At 50.4% G+C, this 12,798-nt stretch overlaps 1 protein-coding gene across 1 annotated transcript in view; it reads right to left on the minus strand.

Annotated features, from left to right (window-relative positions):
• The window catches only part of RNF123 (ring finger protein 123), a 52,620-nt gene that overhangs the window by 38,265 nt on the left and 1,557 nt on the right, over nucleotides 1-12,798 (minus strand). Inside the window, exons 2-9 of the mRNA XM_039378283.1 lie at nucleotides 7,912-8,050; nucleotides 6,775-6,859; nucleotides 4,740-4,819; nucleotides 3,818-3,915; nucleotides 2,593-2,647; nucleotides 2,194-2,279; nucleotides 1,342-1,428; nucleotides 771-838 (exon numbers count right to left, since the gene is read on the minus strand). Of these exons, the coding sequence (XP_039234217.1) occupies nucleotides 771-838; nucleotides 1,342-1,428; nucleotides 2,194-2,279; nucleotides 2,593-2,647; nucleotides 3,818-3,915; nucleotides 4,740-4,819; nucleotides 6,775-6,859; nucleotides 7,912-7,993 (641 nt within the window). The 5' untranslated portion in view covers nucleotides 7,994-8,050. The remainder of the gene's footprint in view (nucleotides 1-770; nucleotides 839-1,341; nucleotides 1,429-2,193; nucleotides 2,280-2,592; nucleotides 2,648-3,817; nucleotides 3,916-4,739; nucleotides 4,820-6,774; nucleotides 6,860-7,911; nucleotides 8,051-12,798) is intronic.

The raw sequence follows: 12,798 nt of genomic DNA on the forward strand, positions 1-12,798 counted from the left end.
CTTGCCAACGTGGATATGTCAGTCAGTCATGCCTCCTGTCACTGTTAACCTGGCACACACGAAAATGCCACAGCTCTGCTGAGTAACAGCCACGGGAAGCACAGAGGCATTCCCATTTTCATATGAAGGCACTGGAGTCTGCACAACATGCAGAGCCCACTCAGGTTCAAGGGCAACCCAAACCCCGATGAGATAACTAACCAGCAGCACATTTCAAAGGCAGGTGACTTTTTGGCCTCATCTATTTGATGTTAGTGCAATGAAAGACAATGTTTTCAATCTACTCTTCCATAAAAGATGACATGGACCATCTAACAGTTTTTAATTTCAACTGACTTGTCACAGGCCAGGGCCAGAGAACAATTCTCATTGTGCATGGGAGCTGGAAGCTGGAGATTTATCACCCTTCCCACAGCTCCTTGTGAATTTAGGGCAGGCAAGGTCTACATTGACCACAAAAGCCATCAGTGTGGCTCAGCCAAGTGTGGCATTAAAGCATCACAAGATGCTTTCCCTCCAAAATCCTGGCAAACTTTACACACGCTTTGTAGCTTGAACATCTTTCTGCCAAATGCTCTCAACTGAACTTAGGAGACCCAACAACCCGTTCAGATGGTTTCTGAACAACACAGAAAAGCAAATGCCAGAACTACCAAGGAACTTAAAGGGGAGAGGGCAGAAATAGGGTTCATCAACCTGCTGAGCAGTGAGGAAACCTTTATGTTACACACAGACATCAACAAAGCAGGAAACAGGACAAAGATGCTTACAAGCAGAAAGCAATGGTGCCCTCATCGAGGTCTATCAGACAGCTGACGATGTCTCCTGCTGCCCAGGACTGCAGCAAAGGGAGAGAAAAGGTTAAACATATTTCCAAGGTGTTTCCACATCAGAAGAAAGACTGCAACTCAACCAATCCCTTGTGATTCAGGGTTGAGGGAGAGTTTCTTCTCACAGCAGCTCACATAGCATTTTCAGGCACTTCTGGAAGCTGCACATCAAGCCCCTGATTGGGATCATTTTTCCCCTCCAGCACTAGGAATGTATATTTATCCCAACAATGCATCATGCACTGATGTGCTACAGAGAACCAGAGCCTTCCAGAGACTGACAGCAGCACTATGCTGGGAGTCAGTCTGCTGGGGTTGCTAAACAAAGCACTCAGCACGTCCAGCACCTTCAAAGTACAAACAATTGCTGGCACACGGCCCCCCAAGAGCAGGCTGAAGCAGGGAGGAAAGCCTGAGGGCATTTCACAAGGCCCAGCAGAATCCAGTAGAAGGAGTCACCTGCTTTCTCCTCCTTCCTCTCCATCCCGTTCCTGGGAGGACAGCTACTCACTTTGCCATAGTTGGTAGTAGTCACATTCCACTTGCGCACCCTGTTTCCATCATAGGCATATGAATCTGGAGTATCTCCAACTCCTTCCTGCACCAAAGTAGGAAAGAGGAGACTCAGACCAGACCAAGCATAAAAGGTCCCTCTCATTGCAAGAGCACCTTTAAGGGGGAGATCAGCAGACAGGGAAAGCAGCTGACATCACACATGCTCTGCCTGGGAAAAGTCCTTACTCTAGGAGTGAATCCAGTGGCCTCTGATCTTTGGTTCAGAGAAATATACCACTCTCTACTCATTTTTGGGTCAGAAGAAGAGTACTGGCATCCTACACTTCCAGTTTCTGTCAAAGCAGCCCCCCAGGATGCCCATCACTTCCCCTCTCATATGTTGCACAGTGACAAGTTAGTGAGTCTGCAGCTGACGTCCCTTTCCGGCACCAAACATCCTGCCTGCTGCCTGAGAAGAGCTGGCCTGGGCCTGCCTCTCCTGGACAAAACAAACCCTTAGCATCAGCTGCTGAGGGTCATCCTGAGATGAGCTGCCAGCACTGCAGACACACGAGGGTTCTGGAGAAGACACCAGCTGAAAGTCAACACGTAGCAGTGGCTACGTGCAGTAAGAGCACAGCAACACAGCCAGCCTGCAAGGCTTTCACACCACACACCATTCTGTGAACACAGACCAGAGAGTCTAGTAAAGACTCTTAAAACAGCAGACCTGGCATTTCTAGTGTGTATGCTGGGTACAAAATGCCAGCGGGGCAGGAGCACAGCACCCATGCGATGCTCCACACTGACCTAAAAAGCAGTGGAGAAACACAGAGCAGCCCTGTGCCACGTGCAGCAGTTACACTACCTCCTGATTAAATCTGCAGTTGAGAGTACACCAGCCAATCTGCATGAGTCCCTGGGAGGAGATGAGCACCTCGTAAATCCATTTCCCTGAAAGAAAAAGAGATGACACAGAGTGAGTTCCTGCCACCTGGATTGTTGTTAAGAGAAGCTGAACCTGACACTGCCCCCACAGAAACAAATGTGGCACACAAAGGAGCTCTGGGACATCCCCAGGATTCCCCTCCCACCCAGTCACTCTGGCATCACACAACCCTTCACCCCTCTGACTTCCTGGAAAAGTCAGTGGATGAGCTGGAAGATCTGGAACATATTCAGGATCTTCTGAACTCTCTAGTTGTGTAACTCTCCACACACGCTTCCCGGGGTATTTTCTCAAAGCATCACTGGTTTATCTCCTTACCTTTATACACGCATGTTGTGGCCCTGATGGAGCCAAAGTTACTGTGGCCAATCACCTGGACCAACAAACAAAAGATATTTTAGAGTCAGGTAAAATAATAGGTTTGTTCAGCCCTCCCCGTTTTCTCTGTCCTAGCCCTCAAAAACAAAGCAAGATGGAGAGCTATTCACAAGGACAGTGTTGGGAAGAGAAGGGTCACCTTCCCCATCCCAGCAGCTGTACTTGGAGCTGACTGGCCCTGGGGAACCATCCAGGTCCTTCCCACAGCTCATCTGTACTTGGTAAACCCCAGTGAACCACACAGAATGGCAAGAGTACAATGGCAACACAGTGACAGACAGTTCCTAGTGAACTGGGACAGAACTGTACATAAAAGTGACAATTATATGGGAATGACATCTGAATCCTGGAAAAGTTAGAACAAAACTACAGATTCAAGGTGTCCAAACTAAAGCCCATGACTGACAGGTAACATGCTGTCCAGGAACTCGACCCTGTTAATTCCTGACTCTCACAATCTCGGGACAGATCATGAAGAAGAGATGAAGGTAGGAACAAGGAATTCACAGGCAAGCCAGTCTGATCCATTCCTGAGGGTCAGCCAAAGTGAGCTACTGCAGGTGACTAAGGGGAAAGGGGAGACCAGGGCAGCCTGCATTGCTAGGGGTAAAAAAACAGGCATAGATTAAGGAGGGGACGAGCTCAGGAGCAGGGGATATGTGTGCTCAGTGAAGGGGTGAAAGGAGAGCAGAAATTACTGCAGTAAGAAAGGGTTAAATTCCAGCAGATTCTTTCTGTTGACATTTTGCATGAAGAACATCAGCTAAGGAGCAAGCACAGAGTTAGTGGAAACAAAGGAGAAAGGAAAGCCTCAGCTTTAGCCTCTTTCTACCCTTCAGATAAGACCAAAGGAAGGAAGGAAGAGGCAGTCTGATGGAGGGAGGGACAGGAAAGCTGGCTGCTGGCCTTTCCTCTGCTTAGTCAAGAGAGTCCCTGGCCAGAGTAATCCTTTCATTTCCTCACAGCCCCCCTCAGAGCTTGCTGAGACTTAGTGGTACTGCTAGAACTTTTCCAGAAGAGCTCATTTCCTCCAGGATCCTGCAGCTTTCTGGGTAGACTCTGTTTACAACATGCTACAAAGCCAGTGACAGGGATCTGTTAGGAAGAACAAACCAAGAATCCCCAAGTGCTTCTAGTCCCACAAGACCGTTTTCATCACACTCACCCCAAGTAAGTCATCATCAACCAGCAGGAGCCCCTCAAACCCACTGGTGTGGTCCAACACCACAGTGGAGGGGCCGAGCCGGCCCTCTGCTACCTGATCTGAAACAAGAGTTGCAGAAAATCTGTTAGGGAGAGTTGCGAAGGACTTAACAGTACACAGGACAAGTGCCTCCAGCTAGACTCCAACAACATCTGGATTCTGCTACAGGGGAGGAAGATTAAGATAGTGTTGCCCATGTTAGACCATGAGAACCTCAGGAAAGGAGACACCAGTGAGATTTAAAAGGAAGTTTTCACAACAATACACAAGATCTCAGCTACACAGCATTCAGGACACATGTTAAGTTTTCCACATCACCTGAAAATTTTACTTGGACAAAATTCAAAGACTAAACTCTGTGCCAAACGTTTGACCAACATATCACACTTCGCTTGCAGCCAGCAAGAAAAATTCCTCTTTCTAGTAGAGGAATCAGATTGTATCCTGTCACGTCCTGACTCATTCAGGGAAAGAGATACTGGTAAGAGCACAGGGAAGAGCCTGAGGTTGAAAATAAATAGCTACAGTGGAGACCAGTGTGTAAAAACTGTCAACAAGCCTCTGCATTTCCCACTGAGGACAGCATTGCACACTGCTGGTCAAAGAAATGGCTCTGCATATCATTATCAGTAAAATACCTCCTTTGCCCTCAAACTACTTTTCATGGCATTTTTGACTGGAAATATGACCCCTCCATCTGCAAACAGACCTGCTCCAGGGCTGGCTCATGAGCCCCTCACAGGCTGGATTTAAAAGTACAACAAATTAGAGCACAGAAAGGCAGAACAACAGTCAGGGAGCTGCTTTCATGGTACAACCTGTCCTTCCCAATGAAGCAGCACAAGCAGAAGCACAAATTGGACAGGCACTCGGTATCTCCTACCTCGACTGTCTTCAGAGCCATTCTCCTCTGCCAGCAACCACTCAAGGTGCTCCTGCAGGTTCTGGAACGTCAGGTGCTTTCTAGGGAATAAGCATACAAAGGAGCTCTTCAGAAAACTCTGTCTCCAATTTTTAAAGAGCTGCAGCCCAAACATGTGTCCTGCGCTGTGAGACATGAACTGTCTCACGTCACAAATCTAAGGAATTTGCTGCTCAGCACTTTGGGGCAATGAATGAACCAGAGACCAAATACAGCAAGAACAAGCCAAGTAGATAACAAAGAATCTTACTATCTTCAGTCAGTCTGCTCAGGAGCATTTTGTGGCAGTAAGGAAACTGTAATGTGGTACAGTGGCAGCAAGAAACCAGCTATTCTACCAACAACTGTGGACCACGGCTCTGCTGCAGTCAGCATCATACAAACATGGTATAAGTCAGAATTTGTTTTTTCCCTGAAGTATACTGTAATATGAAAGAACAGAGACAGACCACAGCAGCAGCTGTAGCAGTTCAGACAAAGGTCAGGCATCCTCCCTCTGACATTTTGGTGTCACACTGAAAAATCTCTCATGCACCCCCTTTGGGCCACTGTTTTAGAGAACTTCCTGCCCTCCCCTGGTTCTCTCCTTTCAAGGCTAGTTTACTTAGCTGTTCCTTGCACAAGAGCCTCCTTTTATTGTGAGAGTCACTAGTTGTTCCCATCCCTGCTTCCCATTTCCAAAGCCATCTGGGGAATACTATTCCAGGACTAGGGATTTCCCTAAGACTGTGGTGAGACCTTGTGAAAGCCTGATGGATGTAAAGATGCACAGAAGTGGAATCACAGAATCAGTTTTGGTTGGTATGAGAAGGGTGGCTTCAGCAAAGTAGCTTAATCAGCAGCTAGCATGGAGGAGGAGTTCTGGAAGGAGGGTAGAAGAGCAGGAGACAGAGAGATGTATGCAGTGAGCTCCTCTATGAGGAATTTAGGCCTCTGAAGGCAAGATGTCATACCATAAAAGTTGTTCTCATATGGAAAATGTTATTTTCAAGACCTTTATGACTGCTACTGGGCTTTCTACCAAATATCCAAGTCCAGGGAAAAGGGTGGAAGGCGGGAAAAAAAGAGAGACCAGTCCAACAAAGTATCAGTTCTGTGCTTTCAAGTCATTAATCACCAGGCAAAGGAACCAGAAATACTGAAAACCCAAATGCTCAGGCAGATGGAACGTTCCAAGGCTTGCTGGCAGCAGAGCTTGTGGCAAAGTAACATGACCCAGTTTGCCTCCCCTGCGCCATCACCCGGGCTCACCAAGAGCCAGAGAGCCAAGGGCTATTTATAGCAGCTCTGAGCTCACACTGGAGCTGGCAGTCCTAAGTATAGCCCGTGGAATGTGACCCCAGCCACTCTGCAGCTCTGCCAACCGGCAGGAGCCACAGGCCTGCCTCTCTCTGCCACATTCTCCATGCCCTGAACCTGTCTGACTTGCCTCTGGCAAAGAGCTGGATGCAAGGGAAATCCTTCCCATTCAACATTACAAGTTTCTGGGATATAAAGTGGAGAAGAACTGACAACAAACAGGAAAAAACCAGTCACTAAACAGGAATTTTGTGTTTGGTGACTTCTAATAGAAGTACCAGCAGTTCCACAGCCTGAAAAATGTATGTTATTCTATGTATCAGTAACAGTCTTGCCTTAAGTTCACAGAGCACTGATAACCTATTTTTCATTCCTGTAATTAAAACCTTTGCACTTCCTTACAAGCAAAGGGGGAAGAGGAACAATAAGGTGAATACCTACTTATTTCAAAAATACTGCCTAGTGATTTTGTAGATGGGATTTTTCATGCAAAAAAATCTGAAGAATCCTTCCTAGCAGGCCCTGCAATTTGAAAAAGCCACTAAAAGAGCAGAGCTCAGAGTCATTTCTGTAACACGGTGCTGCTGTGCTGTTAACAAAGATCACTGTGGGGCACTGAAAGATCTTTCCTTTCACCACAGTGCTGTTTATCTGGGGGTGGCATCACTTGCCACCTGGGGAATGAGAAGTCTGATACCTGTAAGCAGCTGCAGGCTGGTTCCCATCAGCATTGGTAAAGACTCGATGCAGATAATCATTCAGCAGCCTGCTGTTCACGATCCCTTGTGAAAAACAGAAAGGAAATAACCTTAGGGAGCCGGGGGTAAACTCAAAACATTAATTTCATGTACAAGCAACAAACTGGTAACTATGGGAAAATGATGTTCACGTTTGCTGATCAACACAGTGGGGAGAAGCAGTTTCAAGAAGTCATTCATCACCTTACTGTCCTCACTAGCAAAACCAGAGTCCAGCATTATGGGGTGCATCTCCACACCAAAGGCTCTTTCCAATTTGAGCTGCTCTGTGATAGCAAATGGGAAGCTATAAATTGCTCCCCAAAGGTGGAAGTACATCCTGAGGAATCCTGCTGTGCTACTTCCAGATAAAGTAATCCCAAAAGCTGGAGGTAGGAACTCGATTTCATTTAAAAAAAAAACAAAAACAAAACCAACCAAAACCTCTTAACACTACTGTAATTCCTGATGTCCTGATTCATATCTGGGATATGATGCTGAGGTAGAAAGACCTGCAGATGCAGTTCATCTTGTCTAACTCACAGCTCTCTTTAATGATGTGTGCCTCACCTTTGCCTTTGTTGTGCTAAACAGCCCCTAGTGTCACACTGATGCACCATTCCTTATTTCTGAGTGCAACAGTGCCCTCAAATGCCAGATTTGTGGTCTCATAAGCACACTTGTGCTGGATTGGTGACTGAGAGAAAACAGATGGCCTGGCAGGTAGCAGAATTTCCCAGAAAAGGACTGAGAATTTGACAAGCTGTTCATCCTGGAAGAGGAAGTCCCTAAATCAGATAAAATCAGATAAGTCTGAAATCAGATGGCAGGCAGGCAGGCAACATGACATTCTCCAGCCTCACGAGGCAGGGCTGTGTGCTGAAGAAAATGCACTGTGACATGAGTTTCTGGAGTCCTCAGTACTACAGAAACGTCCCTCCCAAAATCTCATCTCGGTTGGGGGATTAACTCAGTTTCAGCCCCACCACACTTCACATTAGCAAGGTAACTGCAACTGGAAGCAGCTGAGCTCAAACGAGGGACTCTGCCTGGATCTGCAGTGCTCCTGTTTTCACATAGTTTGTACAGGCCCATACCTGTGACCTTGGACTTCTCTGGCTCAGTGCTCAGCCTGTAATTCTTCCTTGAGAAAGCAGTCCCAGCACCTCTTGAAGTCATTCTTCACAGGCACCACTTCCAGGGCAGACATAAGATGGACAGACACCTAGAACAAAACTTTATGGAGAGGACACTGCCTTTAGACTTCTCCCTTTCTTGGAGGTTGATGTACCTGGATTAAACAACAGGGATAAGCCAAAAATAACCAGAGTCCCCACACTAATGACATCATTTAAGTGCCCAAAACCAACTAACTGCTGACCCTGCTCTCAGCCTCACCTGTCCAACAGCTCGAAATCTTCCCAAAGGAGACAAGACATTAAGCCACACTCCAGATAACCAGACAGACCCCACTCCAAACAAAGGTACAGGCAGAACCAAGCCAGAAAAACCTTGGTAGCAAGCCTGAGCCAAAAGCACCGAGGTAGGCCACAGCTGCCACCACTGCCAAACACCACCTAAACCAGCAACCACATCAGGACACGAGTCCTGATGAGACACTTCTGCCTTTGCCTCCCACTCTGTGTTCTTTAAGACAGCAACATGTACCTGCTTCATCTTCTGTTTAACAGGCTTTTACATCATTCTGCTATCCAAAACAGAGAGAGAGGGAGAAGGAATGATACAAATGCAGATGGACTGGACTGCAATAGAGTATCACTGACTACAAAGCAAAGACCCAGCTGTCAGATTTACAGGGACAAAAGCAGACAGAGGTAACAGTACACAGAAGTGTTTACAAACAAAAATCTACCACGAGATTACAGATTCAGGAGCCTTCCTGGAGAACAAAGAACACTATCAGAGCTGATCTGATATGTGCCAGGACAAAAAGAGTAAATTCAAGTGGCTAGTTCCATACAGCTTCCAAATGTTAGGCTACAGTCCTCTCCTGGTTCCGATTGCCCCAACAGACAACTACCACTGGAAGACTCTCCTGTTCCCTGGACAGACGTCTGTCAAAGCACTTTGTGACACACAGAGGAACAGGGAGATACAACAGGAGCAAAGGCTGAAGGAATTAAATGCTTGCTGGCAATCTCACACAGAGCAGAAACTCAGGTGAACCCAAGAAAAGTCAGTGGCCTTGCCAAGTGATGTGAGTGCCACAGTAACTCCAGATCACTTGAGCTTCAGCTGGACTTGGGAAAGGCTTCTCTAAAGCCCCTTCCCTGAGGGCCACCCCAGCACCCAGCCGTGGAGCAGCACTGCCCGGTGTCCCTCCTGCAGCACTGCTGAGCAAAATAGCAGGAACAAAGCAAACACCAGTCTGGATCAAAGGCCCTGAATGACCTGCGTTAGGAACCCAGAACAAGGGATAAAACAAAACCCTGAAACACATGGTTTACTACCAAAGCAGAGCAGAGAGCACAATGTGAACTATCCTAAAAGTACTCGAAATGTGACAGACATGATTTCAGCTCTGTCAGGACAAGTTAAAAGCACACGAGAGTGGTGGGGAGTGCCCATAACTCTCCCCAGGGGCAGCCAGCCTGGGACCAGCCCTGCTGAAATAGCCTGAATGCCCAAGCAGAGCACACAGCACTGCCACACTGGCACCAGACAAGATGCACTGCTGGTAACACTGCAGTGCCGGGGTGTTTTCCTAGTCGGAGCAGATGCTGCTTTCAACAGGTCAGAGAAAGGGCAGAGCAGGGGGACACACATCTGCATGTGATTCACAGAAGCAAAGAAGCTCCGAGCTTGGCCAAGGACTGAACTCCTTTCTGTGGGCAAGGGCAAGCAGCTTCCAGCAGTAGGGCAGAACAGGCAGCACAGGGGAAGCCTGATCTTAAGTGCAGCCGACCGGAGGCAGGGAAGGAGGCCGAGTAGCCAGGGAGGGCCAGCACAGCTTTGTTCGGCAGCTCCCAGCCGAGACTCCCCTCGCAGGAGGGCAGCAGCACAGGGGAACACACAGCCCCGCACCGCTCACCACACTGCCCCGCGCTCACCACAGGCAGGGTCTCCGCGGCCCCTCAGCCCGCCCGCACCCCCAAACCACAGAGCCCGGGCAGCACCGCCCTGCCCACCCCGGGACCCGGCCCCAGAGCCGGGCTCACCCACACCCAGCCGGGCAGCGCGCCCCGAGCCCAGCGGCCCCCCACACCCCGGGCACCCCCGGGGCACCCCCTAACGCTCCCTGCAGCCGCAGCCACCCCGAACCCAGAGCACCCCCCGAGCCCACAAACACCCCGAACCCGAGACCCCCCTACACCTGCCCGCAGTCCCCGGGGCGCGGAGCCCCCCCCGGTCGGGCGCGTCCCCCACAGCCGGACGGCACTCCCCGAGCCGGCCGTGCCCGAGCCCCCCCGGGACCCCGCGCCGCCGGGGCCGGGCAGGAGGAGCCGGGGCGGGCCGGGCCCCGCGGCCGCCGCACTCACCGCCCGCCCGGCCGCGCCGCCGCCGCCGCCGCCGCTACGGCGACCCGCGAGGGCCATGGCGGGCGGGCGGGACGCGTTGCCGGGAGACGGGCGGGACCCGCTCGGGCAGCGCCGGGCAGGGCGCCCTGCCCGGGGAAGGGGGAACGGGCAGAGACCCCCCAGTGTCCGCGTCAGCTTTCCCCGGGGAAACCGAACAGGGCCCGGGCAGCCGGCCAAGGCCAGACCGCCCGAGGGAGGCCGGGGAAGGTGCTGCCGACCCCCGGGAGACAACAACCCTCAGGGCCCAGCCGCGAATGCTGCCCCTGGAGAGAGAAGGGGAGGAGGAAAACGACACATGAGCGTGGAGTCCCCCAGTACACTTTATGGTGCCGGTGGAGCGGGGTCAGGGCCAGCACTCGGGGGCGGCGGGGCCGCGGTGGCTGTGGGGGCTCTGGGCCCGGCTCTGCAGGCGGGAGCGATCTCGGACCGCCAGAGGTGCTGGGGCATCTGCCACCAGCGAGATAGAATCAGAGAATCACGAAATGGTTTGTTTTCAAAGGGACCTTAAAACCCATCTCATTCCACCCCCTGCCACGGGCAGGGACACCTTCCACTAGCCCAGGTTGCTCCAAGCCCCGTCCAACCTGCCCCTGGACACTCCCAGGGATGAGACATCACAACTTCTCAGAGAAACCTGGGGCAGGGCCTCACTACCCTCACAAGCAAGAACTTCCTCATACCTAATCCAAAGCTACTCTCAATTTGAATCCATTCCCCCCGTCCTGTTGTTGCCGATTAAGAGCTCTCTAACTCAGATAGAGTCTAGTTTAGAAAGGAGACATTGTTTATTCTGTGCAAGGTGGAGGTTTCCACAAATGGAGCCCGCGAACTACCAAAACTTTCAACTATTTATACATTGTAGCAAACAAAGGAATTAGTGTTCATTGGCTGCAAGTTACATAGTTATTTTATTGATTAGTATCTACCTTTTATTTGTTCTCATGCTAATTACACTGCATCCTCAATCTTTTTCCTCTTTTGGGTCTGTGGATTTCTTGGATCAGTGGTCCATGAAGTCAGTGGGTGCAGATCCCCCTGCCAGCATCACCTTTTACCCAGTTGGAGTTGATTCCAGCACAGTTGCTGAGTTGGGTTTATTAGTTTCTTCCTTATCTTGAGACTTCTGCCAGATGTCCTTGTGGCCCATAAATTCTGCATTCTTTATGCCCACTATCAGTGGTCTCCCCAAGCCTCATTAACCTCCCCCTAGGTCTGAGATCACTGAAGCATGTCCAGCCTTCCACTAGACCAGGTTGCTCCAAGCCCTGTCCAATCTGGCCTTGAACACGTCCAGCTCTGCCTTGGCCTTCCTTACCCCATCCCAATACAACCGTCCTTCATCTCTACATGCTTCCCAGGTCACCTGTGCTCGCTTCAACTGTCTATGCATTTGTTTCTTTCCCTTTACTTGGACCAGCAGGTCCTTACTCAGCCATGCCAGTCTCTTCCTTGCCCAATTTATTGCTCCTAGGCATTGCTAGCTGTGGTGCTCTAGGATCTGGGGAGTTGCAGAAGAATCCCGATGGCAGCTGGATGGTGGTGCTGTGGCTGCTGGTGTTGGATGTCAGCAAGCTGTGAAACGGGTCAAGCTCAGGATGCAGCTCTCAGGATTTGGTGCTGGCACAGCAACTTCTGGACTGGCCTTATGGATTCTGGGCCTGATATTGTAACTGAGAATGGTTATGTGTGGGGTCAGGCCCAGCAGTGCTGGAGCAGCTGCTGTCCTCATGTTCTGGGGAGCTGTGGGATGGCCCTGATGCCGCCTGGATGTCCCAGCCCCTGCAATGGGCTGCCCAGAGGGGCTGTGAAGTCTCCTTCCCTGGAGACATTCAAAACATGTCTGGAAGTGTAACCTGCTCTGGGTGAACCTCCTTTAGCAGGGGGGTTGGACTAGATGATCTCCAGAGGTCCCTTCCAACCCCATCTGTGATTTCGTGATCCTCCCTGTCTACACCACACTGGTAAGGCTGCATCTGAAGAACTGCCTCTGGTTCTGGGCTCCCCAGTACAGGGGACAGAAGTGACCTTTAAGCCTGGCCTAGGCTCACACATCCCATCTGCTCAGACACAGTGGGTGGCCAGGGCACCACACAGGACCTCAGGATGGCACCTAAATGTCACAGGTGACTCAGTATCTTTCTCCTGAACTCCTTAGTGCTTTGGTGATGTGCTGTCTCCAGAACAAAGAGCAGGAGGGCTGCAGAGTCACAGCAGAGATGGACTTTTTCCAGTGCAATAAACTGCCTTTCAGAGTCAGTGTGAGCCTTGCTTTGGTGGGGTAGGAACCTGCAAGTGGCAGTAAAGCTTTGGAGATGCCAGAAAGGGGCATATGTGAGCAAAGAGAGCAGGACAGCCCCTCTCCCTGGCAACTCTCCCTCTGGCCTGTGCCTTTACAGGTGATTTTGGGAGCTCAGCATGGACAAACAGCTGGGATTGGAACCTTCC

This window comes from Pipra filicauda, unplaced genomic scaffold (genome assembly GCF_003945595.2).
Source record: "Pipra filicauda isolate LSUMZ 115617 unplaced genomic scaffold, ASM394559v2 scaffold102_size2360937_pilon, whole genome shotgun sequence".
Lineage (NCBI taxonomy): Eukaryota > Metazoa > Chordata > Aves > Passeriformes > Pipridae > Pipra > Pipra filicauda.